Source organism: Neophocaena asiaeorientalis, unplaced genomic scaffold, assembly GCF_003031525.2.
Source record: "Neophocaena asiaeorientalis asiaeorientalis breed wild unplaced genomic scaffold, Neophocaena_asiaeorientalis_V1.1 scaffold102, whole genome shotgun sequence".
NCBI lineage: Eukaryota > Metazoa > Chordata > Mammalia > Artiodactyla > Phocoenidae > Neophocaena > Neophocaena asiaeorientalis.
In genome coordinates this window covers 4,059,363-4,082,089 of record NW_020175078.1, presented here as the reverse complement: position 1 = coordinate 4,082,089, position 22,727 = coordinate 4,059,363, and the positions used below count along the sequence as shown (strand labels likewise).

Below are 22,727 nucleotides of genomic sequence, written 5' to 3'. Positions count from 1 at the left end.
TGCTTCTTTTGTTACTGATTGTAAAGGTCTCTGGTTTGGGATAGCAATTAAGACATGGGTAATGTTTTGAGGATCCTTCCAGATCCATATTCTGAAATAAATTTTAAATTTGTTTAAAGTTCTTTTATTGTAAACAAAAGACCAAAGTACTGAAATCATCAGTTATGCTTGTTTTTCTTTGCCCTCGAAGTTGATCTACAGGGCAGTATGTTAAAAAGCAGTCTGTGTTTATTGTAATATTACACCTTAACCATTTATTATTGAACCTCAGTTTTTCTCTAAGCAAGGAGCTAGTAGCTCTGACAGTGTATTAATATCAGTTTCAAACTGAAATTATATTAGGGATGTTTCATATTCTGAACCCATTTATTGGCCTAATTCCTGTCCTACACTGTAGTATCAAACAATGTAAATTATAAATTGGCATCTTTAGCCCTAAGCCTTATAAATTCTAATTTAATTAGGATCTTTCTGAAGTAGTAAAAGTCTGCTAAAGGAGCTGCTAAATTTTTACTGTGACGATGAATGAAATTCTGTTAAAAGTGAAAAGAAAACTATAGAGATAAATTAATGAAACCAAAATTTGGTTTTTCAAAAAGGTCAACAAAATTGACAAGCCTTTAGCTAGATGATCCCAGAAAAAAAGAGAGAACCAGAGAAAAAAAGAAAAAGAACCCAGGGATAAAACCTCAAATTACTAAAATAAAAAATGAAAGTATGGGGCTTCCCTGGTGGCGCAGTGGTTGAGAGTCCGCCTGCCAATGCAGGGGACAGGGGTTTGTGCCCCGGTCCGGGAAGATCCTACATGCCACGGAGCGGCTGGGCCCGTGAGCCATGGCCACTGGGCCTGCACATCCGGAGCCTGTGCTCCGCAATGGGAGAGGCCACAGCAGTGAAAGGCCTGCATATCGCAAAAAAAAAAAAAGAAAGTATGGACATTACTATCTATTCTATAAAATAAAAAGGATTAAAAGAGGGTACTATGAACAATTGCAGACCAACATATTGGATAATCTAATGAAATAGACAAATTCCTAGAAACACGAAACCTACCAAGACTAAATCACAAAGAACAGAAAATCTGAATTGACATATAACTGATAAGGAGATTGAATCAAAATCGCCTGACAGAGAAGAGCCCTAGATCTGAGGAATTCTACCAAGTATTTGAAGAAGAACTAACACCAATAGTTCCCAAACTTTTACCAAAAAATTATAGAGCAGGGAATACTTTGTAACTTATTTTTCTATGTGTCCAGCATTACCCTGATACCAAAGCCAGACAAAGACACTGCAAGAAAAAACTACAGACCACTATCACTTATAAACATTGATGCAAAAATCTTCAACAAAATACTAGCCAACTGAATTCAGCAGCATATTAAGAGAATTACACACCATGACCAAGTGGGTTCCAAGGATGGTTCAGCATATGAAAATCAACCAATGCAGTATACCATATTAACTGAATGAAGGTGGGGGGCGTGGGGGGGGAGGTAACCTGATCATCATAATTGAACACAACAACCTATTAAGATTTTTTGTTCTTACACTCATAAAACTAGGAATAGAAGGAAACTACGTCAACACAATAAAATCCATATATGAAAAACCCACATTGAGCTTCATGCTCAATGGTGAAACACTGAAAGCTTTTCCTCTAAGATTAAGAACAAGGTAAGGATGCCCACTTTTACCATTTCTATTTAACATGGTACTGGAAATTCTAAGAGCAATTATACAAGAAAGAAATAAAAGCCATCCAAATTGGAAAGGAAGAAGTAAAATTATCTGTGAAAATGACATGATATTATATGTATAAAACCCTAACACCTGAAACTAACACAACATTGTCAATCAACTACACTCCAATATAAAAAAGTTAAAAAAAAAAAACAAAAACCCTAAAGATTCCACACATGTTCAAAAAAAAACCTGTTAGAACTAATAAATGAATTCAGGTAAAGTAGCAGGACACAAAGTCAGTGCACAAAAATCAGTTGCATTTCTATACACTAACAATGAACAATCTGAAAAGGAAATTACAAAAGCAATTTCATCTACAATAGCATTAAAAAATAAAATACTTAGAAATTAATCAAGGAGTTGAAAGTCTTGTACTATGAAAACTACAAAGCATTGCTGAAAGAAATTACAGATGACATAACTAAATTAAAACACATTTATGTTCATGGATTGGAAAACTTAATATTGTTAAAATGTCAATGCTACCCAAAGTGATCTAGAAATTCAATGTAATTATCCTATCAAAACCCAAATGTCATTTTTGCAGAACTAGAAAACCCCATCCTGAAATTCATATGGAACCTCAGAGAACTCGGAATAGTCAAAACAGTCTTGAAAAAGAACAAAACTGGAAGAGTCACACTTCATGACTTCAAAACTTACTGCAAAGCTACAGTAATCAAAACAATGTGGTGCTGGCATAAAGACAGACACATAGGCCAGTGGAATAGAATAGAGAGCCCAGGAATAAGTCCTTGTGTATATGATCAAACAATTTTTGACAAGGGTGCCAAGTCCATGGAGAAAGGACAGTCTTTTAAAAAATGGTGCTGGGAAAACTAGATATCCACATGCAGAAGAATGAAGTTGGACTCTTACCTAAGACCATAAACAAAAATTAACGCAAAATGGATCAAAAACCTAAGAGCTATAAAACCCTAAAACTCTTAGAAGAAAACATTGAGGGAAAGCTTTATGACTTTGGTTTTGGCGATGATTTCTTAGGGCACCAAAGGGGCCAGCCAAGGGAGCTTTCTCAGTCCCAGCCCCACCTCCAAGACACCCCATTGCCCAGGGATGCCTGCTATAAACTGCACACCCAAGAGGGAAGGGGCCACAGAGCCAGAGATGCCAGATCCATTTAAAATCAACACCTTTAAGGAGGCAAAGGATGAAGACTGTAAAACCACAAAAGAGATTGAAGAAGGTGTGGGGTGAGACTGCCAAGATTCTGCACCTCAGCAAGCTCCCAGGTGTTGCCCGTTGACAGTCTGTGGGCAGAACTTTGAACAACACTGAAAACAGCTGTTAAGCTGTGGAAGCTACTCTAATCAAATGATTATTGCCCCTTGGCATCTTCCAGGATCACAGGCCCGCTGTGATGTATACAACAGAAACATGCATCCCAGAGCAGTGACATGCTGATCTTGTCCTTGCAGACAGCAGGAAGAAAGTTACTGGAACAGTTCACTTTTTCCAGAGAGATAACGTGGTATTTCCAAGAAGAGTCAATGCTGAGGGCTTCCCTGGTGGCCCAGTGGTTGAGAACCTGCCTGCCAATACAGGGGACACGGGTTTGAGCCCTGGTCTGGGAGGATCCCACATGCCGCGGAGCAACTAGTCCCGTGAGCCACAACTACTGAACCTGCGCGTCTGGAGCCTGTGCTCCGCAGCAAGAGAGGCCGCAATAGTGAGAGGCCCGCGCACCGCGATGAAGAGTGGCCCCCGCTCGCCACAACTAGAGAAAGCCCTCGCACAGAAATGAAGACCAACACGGCCATAAATAAATAAATTAATTAATTAATTTTTTAAAAAATCATAAGAGACAGACAGTAGCATGGTAGTTGCCAGAGCTTGGAATGAGAGGAGATGGGGAGTTAATGTTTAATGGGTACAGAGTTTCAGTTTTATGAGATGAAAAGAGTTACGACTATGGATTGTGCTGATGGTGACACAACATTATGAATGTATTTAATACTACTGAACTGCACACTTAAAAATGGTTAAGATGGTAAATTTCCTGTGTATTTTTCCACAATAAAAAAAAAAATTGACAAGGAGACTTGGCTTGGGCTAGGCTAAAATCTAAATATATGTAACCTACTTAATCTAAATATATATGTAACCTGCTTAATCCAGGGTCAAAAATTAAAGAAAAAAAAATGGGGCTAGAAAAGTGAAAGGCATGCTTTAAATAACTAAATTCATTTAAAAAGTAATTTATTCTTATTTAATGCCAAACTTGTTTTCTCTGCTTTGTTGTTGTGTGTGCGTGCGTATATGGTAGATTTTCTGGTATTTATTATGTAATTTTGGTTCTTTGCTATTTGAAATGAAATAATAAGTGATTTTTGTTGAATAATGCCACTTTGGCAGTATATAGTTTACTTACGTAGCAGTGTATTCGTTTTCTGTTGCTGCGTCGCATATTACCACAAACTTAGAGGCTTAAAACAATGCCCAGTTATCAGCTCACAGTTACGTAGACTAGAAGTTAGTTGAGCTCAGCTGAGTTCTATTTAGGGTTTCTCAAGGCTGAAATCCAAGGGGTTGGCCAGGCTGGGCCCTTATCTGAAGACTCTGGGGAAGAATTTGTCTTTACACTCATTCCGACAACAATGGCACCTCAGTGTTTTGCAGCTGGAGGTCTGAGGTCCATGTTTCCTGGCTGACAGTCGGCCAAGGGCCACTCTGTGCCCCTGGAGGCTGCCTGTAGGCCTCTTCATCTGTCCCCTCCATCTTCAAAGCCAGCTGTGCAGTGTCAGGTCCTTCTCACCCTTTGAATCTGATCTGTCGCCCCACTCCCAACAGAAGAATGCTCTCAGCTTTTAAAGGGCTCACTTGATTGGGTCAGACCCAGCTGAATTATCTGTATGTTAAGATCAACTGATTTGGGACTTTAATTACATCTGCAGAATCCCTTCACAACATTCTTTAGATTGGAGTTCGATTAAATTACCAGAGGAGGGGCCTGTTAGGAGGCCATCTTTAGAATTCTCTCTCTCGCAAGTAGTATTTGACTCACAGCAAGATGTTTTATAGGTGTGTGATATAAAGTACACAGGACTAAGATTCTAAAGATCTTGGGTTCTGTTTGACTATTCAGTAACTCTGATACTGGACTATAAGGCTCTTGAGACCAACAATTGTGTCTTATTCATCTTTATAGGCCTAGTGCCTGGCACAGAGTGGCTTACAGCAGGAGCTTAGAACATATTAAGTCACAGTGAGATAATTTTACCCCTCTTTGATTTTTCTTTTCTTTTTTCTTTTTTTTTTTTTTCCTTCGGTACGCGGGCCTCTCACCGCTGTGGCCTCTCCCGTTGCGGAGCACAGGCTCCGGACACGCAGGCTCAGCAGCCATGGCTCACAGGCCCAGCCGCTCCGCAGCACATGGGATCCTCATGGACCGGGGTACGAACCCGCGTCCCCCGCATCAGCAGGCGGACTCCCAACCACTGCGCCACCAGGGAAGCCCGATTTTTCTTTTTTAATCTTCCTTCATCAAAGTTTTCTTATGAATTAAAACTGAGACGGTTAATGCATGTGTAAGTCATTGAAAATTCTAAAACATTACTGTAGGGACAATATACAGCCTCTCCCAACCCCCCCCTCCTTTTTTTTTAATCTACCCTTTCACTGAACTTTTTCAGGAACCTTGAGAATTAATACAAACAATATTAACTTTTATACCGGTAAAAGTAAACTGAAATAACTTGACCAGGGTCACCTATTCATAAGAAGCAAAGCCAGAAATTTAAATCCAGTCCTACATGTGAATGCAGCTTTTACTTGTCAGTTAATCATCTCTCTTATTTTTAAAAAAACTTTTAAGAGAAAGTGCTGTGCCCTTGATACGTAGAATTATAAGGGATTAAAGCAGAGGACTGGAGTAAATCGTAAATTCTTTTCTGCTGCCTTAGAACTCATTTAGTCATGTGCATTTTGCTCGTATTCATCTATTGACTTTTCTCGGATTTTTTTTTTTCCTGTAAACCCTTACTCTATGTAACATAACTTCTTTTAATTCTGTTTTTAGTTGCGAGTAACAGAAATCCTCTTGATTAAATTAAAGAAGTGAGTAAATAGAGAAGACAGAAGCAACATGCAAAAGCTCTCTTAGGCAGTAATGCCATGTGCATTTGTTCATACATCTGTACCATTTTCTTCTCTGTAAGAAACAAGATCATTTTTCTTTTTTTTTCTATTTTCATTTTGTTGTTGTTACTGCTGATTTTTAACGTTGGATAATCCAGGGTCAAAATTCCCAAGAATATAGTGCTTCTTATCTCAAGAACTTTAGCCTCAAAATGGGAGACAACACCCTGGTACTGTAGATTCTCATTTCTGTTGGTCTACAAGGAAGGTTTTTTCGGATGTTAGAATGAAATGGTGGCTTTTTTTCATATGTGAAGCATACTGATCTAGGTATTAAGGACTTTGTTTTATGTTTGATACCAAACTGGCTCCCTGGCATTGAGTATAAATGATAGATACCTGGACCTTGTACTGTTTGGGGTTGGTGTTAAACAAGTAGATTAGAAGGAGGTGGAAGGAAAGAAAACCTGTCTGGCTTCGGTTCACAGGGACTTCAGCTGCTTTCCCAAGCCAAAGCCTGGTATCACAGACTAGAGCTACTCACCCCAGTGGGTTCCCCATTCGCGTGATTGAGAAGCTTGCCCACTTTTCTTCATTTCTGCTTCATTGCCTTACCCTAGAGTAGGCAAGTAGGATTCCGTGCTAGTAAACTGGGGGTGTACTATGAAGTACAGTGCTGAAAAGGCTCAGTAGAGAGGTGGTTGTACCCTGACTCAATGGGCATTTGAAACATTCTCCTTAGTAAGTTTGGAACTTCGCTGAGCACAGCCACTTAAAATTCCTCAGGACTTTTGTGGGGTTTTTTTCCCCCTAACCTTGGCTAAAGTGTAATATGTTATAGAATACCAAAGAAGTATATTTTATTTTGCTACTGTCTAAGAATTTACCTTATAAATTCAATTTAGCTCAATTAACACAGAAATTGTGGCTATTTGCTCACTTAAAGGACATGCCAACCCACAGAAGGATTTTAGAGAATCTTCTGCAAGTGTGCTTTTGGGAGGAATCAGTACTTCTTTACCTGAAACCAACTTTGATTTCCTCGTTTTCCATTCTTTGTGCAGTTAGTTTCTCTGTGGTTTAGGATTATGAACTAAGAAGCAATCTTTCTGTTTCAGTATGAAATTTAATACAAATGTTTCTTGTGTATTCAGCGGCCACTGCAGTCATTTGGACAGACAGGAAAAAGGTCTAAGGTATAGTAAATATTTTGTGCTGGCATGCCAAGGGCCTTCATGCTTGATGAATCTTTGTTTTCATAGAGCACTGCATTCAGTTTAGTTTTGTCATATTTTCTTTGGGGCAGAAAGCTTATTTTGTTTTATTTGGGGTTTTTGTCTTGCCTAGTCGCTTTTGTGCACTGCTTTTATATCTTTAATGGTTCTTCATCTGTAGAGAAAATGGCTTTCTCATCATTCTTTGGGTTTTGAGATTGGAGTTATTCCCATTCTTGCTATTACTGTTATTTTCAAAACTGCAGTTATTGTTTTCCCTCATAACAAAAGGTTTTAATGGTATTTAATGATATATTTAACTTGCACATTTCACCTACGTCTGTACATGGCAGAAACTATTATAAAGAAACTTAAGAAACTCTAGGGGGCTTTTGGATATGCCCTAGATTTATGGAATGTAGCGTTAATTTTAAATACTTTTCTTTAGTCAAGCTCAAAGTTAAAGCTAGTTCGGAGCCTTGCAGTGTGTGAAGAATCTCCACCACCCCCTACAGCAGAGATATCACAGGAGAACCAGGTAAAAAAACCAAAAGCAATAAGCAAAATTAAAAAAGAAAAAAATTAATTATTTAAAGTTATGGGAAAAACCTGCTTCCTGGAGAACATTTTTTCATAATGTTAAATAAAATTTGGATGTGCATGTACGTGTGTTATATATGTTTTTACTAAGTGAAACTACTAAGTCTAAGGCTTAGTGCAATGATTTCTCACTGGAAAAACTTAGAGATCGTATAATTAACTGAGAATATGGCTTTAAGGGAATTATAAGTTGTTATGGAAAAGTTATATTAAAGTACTACTTCCAGTTAATGTGATTGTGATGAAATTTGCCCTTGAATTTGCCCAAATTTGATTTTGGCTTTTAGAAATTTGTCAAACACCTCTTGAGTGTGAAGAGGAGACTACCTAAGACTTCTGCTTACATATCATTTTACTTAACCTGAATGCGTGGTGAAGTCAGTTTTCATATTAGCGTGGCTCTAATAGTTGTCTAATATTTCTAATTCCTCTTCTGTCTATGTTTGCAAAGTATAGAACTACCAAGGCTCAAGCAAATAGTTTGGTTTTTGCTTTTTATATTCTTTTTAATGCTATGACTTTACTTTTCTGTTAATCTCAGTTATGGATTGATCTTTGTCTTATTCTACGTTTGGACATTTACATATAATTATTTTTGGACCCTCTACCAGTGTTTATCAATGTGATAACTTTGGCTGTGGCTTGTTCTACTTTTTAAGAGTTTGAATAACCTAAAATCCCTCTGTATTCCAACAATTAGTTTCCAAAGAATTGAGGCAATTTTGTGGTTAAGACACATGACTGAATAAAGGAAAAGAGAAAAAAAGTCATGACAGGTTGTATGTCTTTTTTTTTTTTTAATGCTAATTGTACGTTTGTTAATTCAAGCAAAGACTGTTATGCTTTGCCTTGATTTAGAAGATGATGACGTCAGAAGCCTATAGATACTGAAGATAGTTGTCACATATTTAGAATGTGTTCTGTTTTTAAAAGCACTACAACTCTGTCTCTGAATTATAACAAAAGGATTTTTTTGATAGATTATTTATTGTCAATGCACTTAATATCAGTTTCCTTTGAAATTTGTTCAAGTGTCAAGCAACATAGGGTTCAAAATTTACTTTTGATTTTTAAAAGTTGTTTTGTACATTCAGAGTAAAGAATGCACCTGTTCAGGGTGGAGCAGTTGGCAATGTAATGTTTTTTGAAAATTAGTTTCTTCGTTTTGTTGACCAAAATGTTATACCATCTTAGCCTCTTGGAATAATTAGTCCAAGGAGATAGAGGAAATGAGAAGGGTCAGGCATTCATAAGACTGTTAGTCCAGAAAAGGTGCCTTTTTTGAGAAAAACTGTAACAGACATGATCTTTGGTTTTATTTGGTACATTTCACCTATCTGAAAAATTATTGTGGGAGGCAGAAGGGGGGAGAGGGTTCTTATAGTACTGCATAAATTTGTCTAGTGAAAATTTATGAGAAAAAATTAATATAAGAAGTATATGTTGTATATTAATGTATATATTGTTCAAAACAGCTGAGTTACAGCATTTGGATAATGAATAAGGTGGTTATGCCAGAGTTCAGTTATTCCACGTAATACAGTCTTTCTCAGTTTCTCTTGGATACAGTTAACTTTTTCTTTTGGGATAATAACCTATTATTACCCTCTCTGAACAAAAGATATTCTTTTTGATAGAAAGTCTTTTTCCCAGTCTTGAGTTCACTAAATTGCATCTGACTGGGAATTGGAAAATAAGTTATTTCTTATAAAATGTACTAGTATCAAATCCTTGACGGCAGAGATACTTTCCAACTAATAATGCTTGCTTCAGAATGTGATTTTTGAGGAATTAATCTGGAATAAAACTCATTGTTCGAAAGGTTGAGAGGCAATTAAAAGACAGATGTCATTTGTGTCTGATGAGAGCTAATGAGAGGGAAGTGACCTCAATAAATGATGTCAATTACAAAGTGAAGAGTAAAGGAATTACAGCTACCTATGGAGATATTGCTCTCATTTGAGTTATTTATAGTCAGGAGAGTTTGTGTATAAGGACTTAGGCATTTAAAATATGTCTTGTTTATTTGCTACTGAAAACAAGGGCTCAGTACCAACTGAAGACAAGCCTCAGTACATTATGCATACTGGATTTTTAAATACAGTTCATCTTGATAAATAGTTTAATATCTGTAATTAAAATATGTGACTTTAGAAAGAGAATTTGGAAATGAAATCTGATAGTCATTATAAGTGCCTTTTAGTGAAGTTGTAAATGTGAAATCTTTTCTTCCAGCCTGGATTTTATAGATTATCCTTGAGTAACAGCAATAGAGAAGCTGTAAGTCAGGAGAACTTCTAAATATTCTACTTCTGAAGCATAGTTCTGGGATTCATTTTTAAATATCTATTTTACAGTTAAAAAAGAATGAGGAAAGTGGATTAGAAAATGAGTCATAATGAGAAAAATGACTGGTTGATGAACGTATGACATTGATTAACGTATGAGGTTTGGTAAACAAGACAAAGGAGGGCTTAAAGCAGGTGTTCATCATTTTAGTGGAAATTGCCAGTGCATAGCTTTTGTCCTATATCCTGAGCACAACTTTGAACTGGGATGGAATGGGAAGCAGAGTTGAAAAAAGATGAAAATAGCAGTCAGCAACCCCATAGGAAAAAATATGTATGTATTTGATCTGAAATTCTTCTGCCAAATACTATTTTGAAAAAAATTATGTGGGGAGAAAATGGGTAATAGAAATCCTGGTGGCTGCAAGTTTAAGAATCCTGAAATTTATATCTTCTTCAATATTGACTTATCGCACCTACCATCACCACCAACCCTCACCTAGAAAAGCAAAGTAATTGATTAATATTTTTCATCTCTAAAGAACAACTGTATACAGTAATTTAGCCTGCATATAGGCTGTACCTTTATCTTTAGTAGAAATGGTCTGGAAGTTAGTCTGCCTTTCTTTATAAGTTTGCCTGAATAAACAAACAGAGCTATGTGATTTTTATCTATTTGAGCTATATGAATTAATTTCCAGTAATTCCTTTGGGTTCTGAAATTGCATGTAATGACATTGTTTCAAAAATAAAATGTAGACATAGTTCTCCTTTTCAGTCTTAGAGAATATGGTTACTTTACAAGTAAATATTACATATCACTAGGGAAAACAATTTTGTTTGAAATCTTTCTAAAACAACTTTGTGGTGATTGAAGGAGGAACAGTGATAGTAGGCTCAAATAGGATATAAGCAAAGTGGGGGATTTGGTTTTGGAAAGTTTTTATTTACAGTTTTATGTGGCAAGAAAATGAAGAAATATGAATTTATAATGGACACTCAAAGTATTTTTTGATAAGTGTTGACCTGACTCATATGTTCCTATTGTCATGATTGATGATAATTGTCATACTTTTGCTTGACCGTGGCATCTCCACTGAAAAAAAAAAAAGGTTAAAAAGACCTTTGTTCTGTCCTCCAAGGGTTTTACAAGTAGATTCATTTAAACTATTCTTAAAAAAACATTTATTTTCTCTAAGATAATTTTCAGGATATGTTTCAATTGATAAATTCAACTCAAAGCCTTAATTTTAACATTTTTTATCAAGAGTTGATTAAAACGGTAAAAATATTTTAAGTTGTATTCTAGTTTGAAGAATCTAATTGGATAAAATAAAAATCTTTTTCTCCATACAATTTTGTATTACTCAAAAAAATACAAATGTGAGGTATTAACTGAATCACTTTATATTTTCACTTAATAACTGATTTTACCTTCCAACAGGAGAAAATTCAGATCCAGTTAACACAATCATTTGAAAAAGAGGAGAAGCCCTCAAAAGATGAAGCAGAAAAAGAAAAAGCCAGTGATAAGTTGCCCAGAAAAATGTTATCAAGAGGTTTGCAATTTATTTCTGTGTTTTTTAAACAAAATTTTAGTTTTACTGTCGATAATTCCATCCTTTACCCCTTGAATAATTTTACATAGTGTATTTCTACTAAAAATGATCTTGAACAGACCAAAGGGATGATACTGTTCTGGGCAAAATGGCATAAGGCGGTTCTGCTGAACATCAGTAAGATGCTTTAGCCAAAAAACTGCAACACATGCAAAAGTCACCAAGGAAGATAACTGTCATGATCACTTATTGGTCTGTCTCTTGTATTGAAATAATGGAATCACTATAATTTGAATACTGAGTCCACTAAAAATATATATATTTTTTAATTCCTTATGATACAGAGAGCTGATGCCAAAATGTTCAGTATCCAGTAAGAATATTCTTGGAAACCTAGAATGTTTATCTTTTATAATAAATTTTAAGGGACTTCATCATATATCATTACAAGTCTATAAAAATACTTTTTTAATTTATAGACCCAGTTATGTTGGCCAGTTTTATAAACAGCATAAGGCTATTACATTTAAGGGGAAGAAATAAACATGAATGTTTGTAAAGAAACATTTTGAAAGCGAGCTTTTTGTGATAGACCGGATCAAATCTAATTAAATATTCTTTCAGAGCTACAGTTCCTGCCTATCTCCAAATTATTGCCTGCACTTATATTTGTAACTGAACTAAGCAGACTCAATTTGCTTCAAACGTAGTTAATTGTCTAAATCATTCTGATTTTTTGCTTGAGACATTTTTGAATATGAGGATTGTGGTGAGTATATAAAAGGATCTTTAAGAATTTAGAACAAATTAAACTGGCACATTTGAGAGATAAATTTTTTTAAGAATGTACATAGACATACAGTTACGTAAATCCATGTCATGCTCATTATATGGGAGTAGCAAAATTGTGGTCATCTGAATTCATCATAAATTCCATTTTCCTACTTTGTCAGTTTTTTTTCAATGTGGGGCATCTCATTTTATTTTAATATACATCATGTGTAAAGGGAAAGGGATTTGTTTCAAACAACTTTATACTGGGTTTTTGTGTTGTTGTTTTTTAGATTCCAGTCAAGAATACACTGATTCAACTGGCATAGATCTACATGAATTTTTAGTAAATACATTAAAAAACAATCCCAGGTAAAAATTAAATTTATAAGGTTTACATTGCTTCTAGAGTACCATAATTTTGTTATATATGTTTTCATTACTGAGTTAGAATAAGATTAAAATATTTAAAGTACACCAGAAACATTTTAGTTTCTTAGGGCTAAGATGTTGTTGGCCTCTGTATGCACATGTATAAATATCTTTTGGCATTATGTATATCACCATGATATAAAGATAATTCATACTCTTTAGGAATTTGGGGAAATACAGAATCACCAAGCTATTTTGACTCTTAATTGAGATGAAGAGTTATCATTAATCATGAAATAGGAGAGAGAGAAATATACCTCATGATAAAGCACTCAACCAGATAACTTAGTGTATTCACTTATAACAAGTTTTTGGACTTAATTGAATGCAGTATTTTTGTTTCTTCTTGCTTAGTTTATAAACCTCCAGCCCAAAGATTTTTAAGGTGCTTATCTGAGTCACAACTTTAACTAATTGTGAAGTCCTTTGTTTTGCCAAGGTACTAGGTAAATAGATTTAGCTTTTTGGCAGGTCATTGACCCCAGTGAGGCAGTCTCCCCACAGAGAGGTTTATCCACAAAATATCTGACCAACATGTTCATGGGGTAGAAGACTTGAAGGTTAAGAACCCCTCCTCCAGATGTTAGCTTCCCAGAGTGGTAGTAAAAATTTGTGAAATCTTCAGTTCATTGGGTAGGTGCACATGAAAGAAAACAGACAACTCTCTTTAGTATCATTGAGCCTTATCTCATGTCTTGCTTCAAGATACACCTTTAATTTCATTCAGGATTTATTGTTTCAGTACCATCTTGATTTCCTATTTTACATTTAACATAAACCCCAAAAGGGGACCCACCAAAATGAAAAGTGGTCTCCGTGTAGTATGGGCTGAAGATGTATAAGTGTGAGGTGAGGAAGAAGTCAGTCAACTCCACAAACTTATTCCTCAGCAGTCCCAGCTGAAAGATGAATTCATTAGTCCATTGAACAGGCATTTCTTGGGTATATATCATGTGCTAAGCATTGTGCTAAACATTGTAGATATAAAGATGAAGAAAATATAATCTCTGACCCTAAAATATTCAATGTCTGTGTGCTAGAAAAAAAAACTCACGATATGTAATTAAAATAGAATAGATGTTGTAAAAGAAGTTTTTCAGGGTGCTTTAAAAGCACAGAGAGGGGATCCCAACCTCTGAAAGGATATGGGAAGGCTTCACTGAAAAGATAATGCCTGAGCTGAGTCTTGAATTCAGAGTGCTTTAAACTGGGACATGAGCAGCACGAGGGAGACAAGAGCATCACCAGGGCACGGTCGTACGAGAGAGAGGTGGCATATCCAAGCAAAGACAAGATTGTACACTCTGGCTCTAGCAGGGAGGCATGTGGCAAGTGATTGTAGAAGATGAGGTGGAGGGCGTTGTTGAGGAATGAAGGCAGATTATGCAGTTGTCCTCAACCTAGGATAGTACCAACACACTGGGGTGGTGACTGAGTAAGGAGTGCTACTGGTAAGCTAGGGATGCAATGATCGACGAAAAATAGTCTTACTTGAGATGCCAGTAGTTCATCGTTTGAGAAATACTGAGTATGGCATGCTACGTTGAGGAGTCATGACAGAATTTTCAAAAGGGTGATGCTATAATGAGATTTATGTTTTAGAAAGATTACTTTGTCAGTGAGGGGCCAAGATCAGAAGCAAGGACTGTGGGTTGACGAACATAGAGAAGAATAGAGAGGAAAGGACACATTCGAAAGACATCTAAGAAGTACCGTGGCAGGCCTTGGTAATTATTTGGATATGGAAGAGTAGTGGCACGTTGGAGCAGAACAGAACAGCTGCTAGATTTCTGGCTGGACTGACAGCTAGTCCCATTAACAGGGGAAGTAAATAAGGGCAAGCCTGAATGGAGTAAGGCATGTTCTGTTATAAATAAGTATAGTTTGAGGTGCCTGATGGAAAGCCACAGTGAGATGAAGTGTGTCAGCAGTTAAAAGGCTCTGGTTTTCAGGTAAATGAGCCTGGCTGCTGTTATCGGCAGCCATCAGTCTTCAGTAGAAGTGACTCTTGCTTTGTTCTGTGGAAAGGCAACGTGTTAAGGGTAGATGTGTGAAGGAAGAGACCGTGGGTGTTAAAGATTGCAAAAGAATCATGAGAACGCTTGTCTTAGAAGTCAGCCAATCGACAACAGTATCATGAAAGGTAAAATGAAACAATCCATTAGATTGAGGAACTAGGAAGTTGTTGGCTATTTTAACAAACCATTTCATTTGCGGTAGGATGGTGGAAACTAGAACTCAACAGATTAAGGAATAGGAGCATGGTAGAAAATACATAGCTAGTTTGTGTAAAACAAGATGGGATCTTAAACAGGCAGAATTCTTCTTTCTTCTGAGCCTGTAGGAGAAACATCAATAAGGACAAATATAGAAATCTATATTTATACATTCCAAAATATTTTTCTTTTGTGCAATTCTCTTGTTTTCCTCTATAAATGAAAAAGTTTTAAAGTTATCTGCATATGTGTTTCTAAAGTGTACAATTTAATGGTTTTTAGTATATTCACAGATACGTGCAACCATTACTACAATCAATTTTAGGACTTTTTCATCACCCCAGAAAGAAACCCTGAACCCTTTTGCTATCACCTCTCTATGCCCTGAACCCTAATCTAGTTTGTCTCTACAGACTTCCTTGTTTTGGATATCTCATGTGAATGAAATCATATGTATGTGGTCTTTTGTGATTGGCTTCATTCACTTAGCATAATATTTTCAAGGTTCATCCATGTTGTGTAGCATGTATTACAACTTTAATCCTTCTGTGTATGCATTTTTATTTGAATAAATATATAGGTGAATCATTCATTTAATGGCTAATGAATAAGTTATTACTAATGTCAGTGTGGATTAGAAAGTTGTAGCTAATGTTAAATTTTGTGAGAAACAAAATTTGCCTAAGTGATGGCTCAGTGTTCTCTCAATGAGACACACAATTAATTGCCAGATATACGTGGCACAAAGTTAGTAATAAGTCTGGCAAATTTCCATTAGAGCTTTTTCAAGATTGAATGTTGCTCAGAGATTTCTAAATGTTAAGCAGGCTTACTTTTAGTGATACTAAAATTTAGCTAACGTTTTATTTCAAATTTTTTCTTCAGATCATTAATCTTTTATCTTGTTCTCATCCCGATGAATAAACTTAACCTCAGGTGTTAAATAACAGTTTATCTGGAATTCCTGTTTCAAGAAATATTATCGGAAACTATAATAACTACTCATTACTAGATTAGAACCCGGGAACCTGAAGTTGTCCAAATAGAGATTACACTCACTCACATGGTTTTTATACCTGTTTTTGTATTGATTTTATACCCGTTTTGTGTAAATTCCACAGTGTACTAAAGAAACATGGACAATATAGGCAACTATATTACATCGCTAATGGAGGGGAGCAGCCCCATGGATAAATCCTGAGAATGGATATTGTAAAAGTAAACTGTATTGTTCTGGGGAATATCGTACAATTGTTCTGTGTTTGAAATATTTCCTAAAATTACTTTTACTGGAGGTAATGTCTAAATCATCTTATTTCTTGCCTGTTGCAGATATTTGACCCAGGTCATGTGGAACATTGGGAAGGGGGTGGTCAGATGGAAGCATTGTTGTTTTCTTCTTTTTTATTTGCCACTTGTATACCAGCTGCACAGGCTTTCTCTAAAGTCAGTTCTGGTATAATGACTAGAACACTGGTAACTAAAAGATTCTTGCCCCTTCATTTTCACTTTAGGTAGTAGTTTATTGGTTAATTTGATTGAGATCTTTGTTTTTATTATTTCTTTAATAAATAGACAGCATTTATTGGTCTATTTTTAAAGGTTATATGATAAATTCAATGCGTGCCTACTTTTAGGTTCATGCGCTAATAAACCTTATGCCTTAAGAAAATGAATTTGTGGGTCTGTTAGTTTGATGTATGTAATGCTTCTATAAAGGATTATTAATTTTTAACTTATGGCCATTACCAAAATATCTAACCTTGATTACAGATTTGAAAATTTGGAAACTTAGACCAAGCTATAGATATATCATATACATATACATACATAGTATCATATACATACATACATGTATCATATACATACATAGCTATATGATACAGGCAGGAAGTGTAAATCTTGAGAACTTAGGAAAGCTATTTTCCTAACAAGTTCTACTTTTTACTAACTGAAAATTTCGTAAACTAAGTACGGGAACTTATTTAAATAAATGGCCCAGGTAATAATAGAAAATCCTCTGCAATCCATAGATCTACATGCGAAAGGAAAAAAAAATAAAAACCTGAATTTGTATCAATAGCTAGTAAAATCGTTAGATTTTGTTTACTTTCATGGAGACAACAGAAATTTGTTTTCAATGCCAGTTCATTCACTGAAGAACATTTCACATATCTTAGGCCTGCTGTTGAGCTCAAACAGAGGAAACGAATTTAAATGCACTGTTTCATGAATGCTGAATAAGTTGCCTGCCTCAGATTCCTTTTTTTTCCCCTGCAACAAGTATATAAAATATATTAGGAAAGTTACTGAAAATTATATCATCTCAAGACAAATTGACCCCCAAAAAATTAGAAGAAAAGAGGGTCTTATAGTTAAGTAAATAAGTCCTTTTTTGGGGAAAACCTTATGAAGTAAAAATTTCCCATCCTCCCCCAAAATTTTAAGGAAAAAAATATTAAAAGACATGGATGAAATAATCTGATTAATTTATTCCACACAATTACATTTGTTGAGCTCCTCTCTATAGTCCAAATAACTATATAATGGTAATTGTGATAAATGCTATTAAAGGCATGAAAGAAAAATAAGAAAGAATATAAGAAGCTGTCCTAGGCAAAAGAAACAGCTTGTTCGAGGAACCAGCTTGACAATTACAGGGATAAGCTAAAATGATAAGAGTTTTGTGAGTAAGGGGCAGGAAAAGAAGCTAAAGAGGTAGATGAAGACCAGATCATGCCTACCTTATAGGCCACATTACAGGTGTTCAATTATAACCTATGAGCAGTGAGAAACCTGTGATAAATATTTAACCAAGGCCATGAGTTGTGCTCACATGTGTGTTTGTAAAAGATTGTTATGGATGCTCTAGGTAGAACAGATTAGGAGGGAACAAGGGAGGATACAGAGAGATAATACACTACTATTACAGTAGTCAAGTCAGAGATCCTGATTGCTTGGATCCAGGGTAGTGGCAGTAGAAATAGAAGAAAAATAGATTGAAGATAGATAAATTTTGCAATAGTAATTAACTGCATAGGAGGATTTTTGAAAGCACAGTAATGGGCCAAAAATGCTTCTAGTACAATATGCCAAGTGAAAGGTAGTGCCACATGCTGATAATGCAGAATACTAAAGGAGAAACAGGTTTAGGAGCAAAATTGAATGTTGCTAGAATTTGAGTTAAAATGTAATCCTGTTTTCAGCTTTGGGTTTGAAATCACCACATAGGCATGTTATTCTCTTGATTTTTTTCAACTGATATAAAAAGATGTATGGTTAATATTACTCAGTTTTTTATAAGACTTCTTCCACAATATAGAAGATCAAACTCAGAGCTGATGTATAGACTTTCAGGCAACTTAAGCAGGGGCACTGCTTCCTTTTAAAATTTGAGAGGGATCTACTATATAGTGTTTATTTGGGAGGGAAACATTAACGTCTTGGCCTAGTTTTCTTGATCTATAAAATTTTAGGAACAGAACTGAATGATCTGTAAAGCTACTTCTAGCTTTAAAGTTCTTTGAGGGTTTTTTTTGTTTCTGTTTTGTTTTGTTTTGTTTTTCCCACATGCGCATGACATTTACAGTGAGCACAGGAATACTCTCTTGAGCCATGTTCTTGGTGTGTGGGCAAGGAGGTCCTTTGAAAGGGAGTGGTACCAGTAACTTATTTTGTAAGTGTGCTAAATAGGACGCTAGTGGTCTAAAGGATCACATGCAGGTGTTCCCTAGCGTCCCTATTTATTTTACATGTTGGAGGTCTTTGGTTCATTTTGATTCTTTGTGGGAAAAATTCCCAAAGTCTTAGAAATATATAATAGTGATTTTCAGAATGATTTGAAAAGTCCTCTCCTTCTGAATTAGAGTTAGTAATATAGTTCATACTTCTCTGCTATAGTTCCATTTATAGACTAGCATTGGATTCCCATAGGAGTATTCCTGTTGTTACTGGCATTGCGTGTTCTTTAGAGTACTGTTTCTATGGAGTTCAGGATGATAACAAAGTCATGAGCCTGACTAAAGATGTCTGTTTTCCTGCTACCTCTTAGCTTTATTGAGTAGGGAAGTAAGGACTAATATGCTGTTATAATCCATACATTTGCAGAACAGAATCTAATATAGTAATATTTAGCAGACCAAGATATATCTGTTTTAAGAATGGCCACATGATGGTAATTGTTGAAATTGGATGATAGTCTCTCTACAATTGTGTATGTGTGAAATTTTCCAAAAAATTTTAAAAAGTCATCTTTTAAAATATTACTTTTTTTTAGAAAGCATGTAAACATTCTAGCATCAAGCTTGTGATGTTCTTCAATATCAGGTTTTACCCCCCCACAAAAAAAAATAGCCCTGTAAATTCAACATTTATAATATGATTAGGTCAGTGTTAAATTTTACATATAAGAGTTTTCATATTTTGTTTCAGGGACAGAATGATGCTGTTGAAATTGGAACAAGAAATTTTAGATTTCATTGGTAATAATGAGTAAGTCCTAACCTTTAACAAGAAAATAAATTGTCATCACAGTTCTTCAAGATTTACTAAATTAGTTTTTCTTCTACTTTTAGGTCTCCACGTAAAAAATTCCCCCCAATGACATCTTACCATAGGATGCTATTACACAGAGTTGCTGCTTACTTTGGATTAGACCACAATGTTGATCAGAGTGGGAAGTCTGTCATAGTAAACAAAACTAGCAATACAAGAATGTAAGTATCAAGAAATGTAGTTATATATTATCTATGTGTGTGATACTATTTTATCTTTCTGTAGCACCTTTTATCTCAGGTTTTCCACATGTTTTAGCAGCCTAATTCAGCTTCGTGACAACCGTATGTGACGGGACCAAAAAGTAGATTTAACTCATAAGGTGTAAAATGCACCAGTCTGGACTGAAATAAGACAGATGAATGGGGATGGGTTTTAAAAAACCCTCAAAGGTCATAATATCAGTAATGTTTAATAATCGTTCTCTTGTGGATTTTTAAATTAATATAATTTAGTTACCTGTGGCCAACCTCAGGCAAATTTAAAAGAAAAAGAAAAAGAGAGCAAACTTTGACACCCTTACATTTAATTAATTTTCTATCAGTTTACTGTCTTTTCCACCTTCGTTTTTGCTCCTTTTCTTCCACAAATCTCAGGACGGTGAGACTTACTGGTTAATCCAGTATCATCCATAATGTTTTGTACCCTTCTGGGCTATGTGTAATTGACTGAGGAAGAAATTTTAAGGAGTTAAGAGGAATCGTTTGCTTTAAAAAGTGATACCTGTACAGTAAGGTGAAATAGATAAATCAGTGCTGATATTTGGGAGCAAAAGGTCCAATGCAGAGGCCTATGTGTGAAGCTAACGCAGTTGAGTTCAGCTAACATTATACTTTGCGGTGGTTTCCTATCAAAAGAATTTTCTATATTAATTTCATATGTGGCAGCAGTGGATCTGTGATAATGAGCAGCAGACAGCTTCAGATGCCATAAATAATGCTTTTCAGTTCATTGTTTTTCTTCCTTCCTTGAAGCTAGACTTCTCAGGGTTCTGTCTATTATGAACCCTTCAGTTTGCACTGTTTATAAATAAATGAATAAATAAATTCGTTAATTTCCTTTTTGTTATAATGGCCTTTACCCTTGTAGCTGTCATATTGTTTGCTTGACTAAGTTGGTTTTCTTCCATTTCAAATAGTATTTTGTCAACTAAATAGATATATTGGTGGGAGCTAGTATTTTTAAATGATTGTTACTACAACTAAAATTAAATTAATGAAGACAGATGTCTTTGAAAAGGATCCCATGTTTTCAGGGGCATTAAATTTTACCTGCAAGTGGGAATCTGATTTAATTTTCCTATGCCTGTCTTTCAGTCTTTTGAAAATATCCTCATCTTTCAGCTTTTTCCTAGTTAGTTATATCATGGCTAAAGTGGGATAGTAACCATAACATATGAGCTGGACTTAAGGTGAACAGGACTCTACTTCATTTAACCAGTACCTTTCAACATTACTCAGAGCTGCTGGATGCCCAAGCATGTGTACATTAGCAGGCATTTTGACTAACATTTCGACTGGTGACTCTCTAAGGTTTTCAATACAGTGTAACCTCAGTTATTTGAATGCTGCAAGTGATGTCAAGGTTCTCTTTATCCAGATAATGAAAAGTTTAGCTAAACGCAGATGTTTATGATGTACTTAAAGAAGAATGGATCAACAGCGCAATTATTACTAGACATTTCAGATCATTGAAGTTACACTGTATTCTTATTTTATTTCTTCTGGAATATGAAGAAGGATGTAAATCAGAAAACCTTAGAGATCTGCTCCACAATGAATAAAAACAAACTTGCCTTTTCCTCATAGGCAGATTACCCGCTCCAGCCTTGAACCAGTGGTGTTGTGGATGTCAACAACCCGGTGTCCACTGGGGTGTCTCATTGGAGCGGGAAGTTGGCGATTGCAGGGCAGTAAATTCAGGCATCTATAAAAGACAGAGGTAAGACAGTCTTAAGGTTAGCTGAAATGCCTGCTAATGCTGTTTGGTGTGGGGATCCAGCTGCTCTTAGAAAAGTTGCCAGGCTCTTGGTTAAATCTTATAGTTCATATTGGTATAACCATCTCTTTTTTCACCCAAGTACAAATTCCTTCAATAAGAAAATGTGATTTTGAACAGCTACAGAAATAATTGATATAAGTAAATGGGGCAATCATCGACAAATAAATAACAACATACTGCCATTGTCAGAACTAAATAGATAATCCTTCAAATTCCTAAAGAAAGCAATCTTTTTCTTATCAGTTTGCTCATGAAATCTTTTTACTTTTTATTTTTCTCTTTAGTTCTCTGTATCGCTTTATGTGATGTGCTCTGTTTCACTTATCTAAGTATATTTTAAAATAGAGATTTCTTCAGCTTACTTACATAATTCTCATTTTATTTATTTTATTTTTTATTTTTTTCGGTACGCGGGCCTCTCACTGTTGTGGCCTCTCCCGTTGCGGAGCACAGGCTCCGGACGCGCAGGCTCAACGGCCGTGGCTCACGGGCCCAGCCGCTCCGCAGCATGTGGGATCTTCCCGGACCGGGGCACGAACCTGTGTTCCCTACATCAGCAGGCGGACTCTCAACCACTGCGCCACCTGGGAAGCCCCATAATTCTCATTTTAAAATCTTTTGCATCAGGCTTCCCTGGTGATGCGGTGGTTAAGAATCCATCTGCCAGTGCAGGGGACATGGGTTCGAGCCCTGGTCCGGCAAGATCCCACATGCCGCAGAGCAACTAAGTCCGTGCGCCACAACTAGTGAGCCTGCGCTCTAGAGCCCGCAAGCTGCAACTACTGAAGCCCGTTCGCCTAGAGCCCGTGCTCCGCAACAAGAGAAGCCACCACACCACAGCTAAGAGTAGGCCCCGTTCGCCACAACTGGAGAAAGCCCGCACGCAGCAACAAAGACCCCATGCAGCCAAAAATAAATAAATTTATTTTTTTTTAATCTTTTGCATCATTTGACAGGAGGTAGATACAGTATTTTACTAAAAATTCACTAGGTTAAAACAAATATTCAGAAGTGTTACTTGATTACTACATATTGAAATATCTGGTCAAGTTTGCTGAAAATGTCATTACTCAGGTTTATTTGGTTTAGAAATTTATTTAGGGTATTCATAATATATTATGTGACTACATAATATATATTTAAAGTATATGTAAAAAATTGCTTAGGGGTTCAATTAGCCTTTATTTCCTCTAAATATATTTTTTATATATCACATATTTCAGTTTTATAATAGGATGGTATTACGTC

The 22,727-nt window shown here is 35.9% G+C and overlaps 1 protein-coding gene across 5 annotated transcripts in view; it reads left to right on the top strand.

Annotated features, from left to right (window-relative positions):
• R3HDM1 (R3H domain containing 1) overlaps positions 1-22,727 on the top strand; it is a 177,229-nt gene that overhangs the window by 78,933 nt on the left and 75,569 nt on the right. For all 5 annotated transcript variants that reach the window (XM_024764119.1, XM_024764118.1, XM_024764117.1 and 2 more), the window contains exons 4-7: positions 11,391-11,505; positions 12,570-12,648; positions 19,356-19,415; positions 19,499-19,639. In XM_024764119.1, coding sequence (XP_024619887.1) covers positions 11,391-11,505; positions 12,570-12,648; positions 19,356-19,415; positions 19,499-19,639 — 395 coding nt within the window. The remainder of the gene's footprint in view (positions 1-11,390; positions 11,506-12,569; positions 12,649-19,355; positions 19,416-19,498; positions 19,640-22,727) is intronic.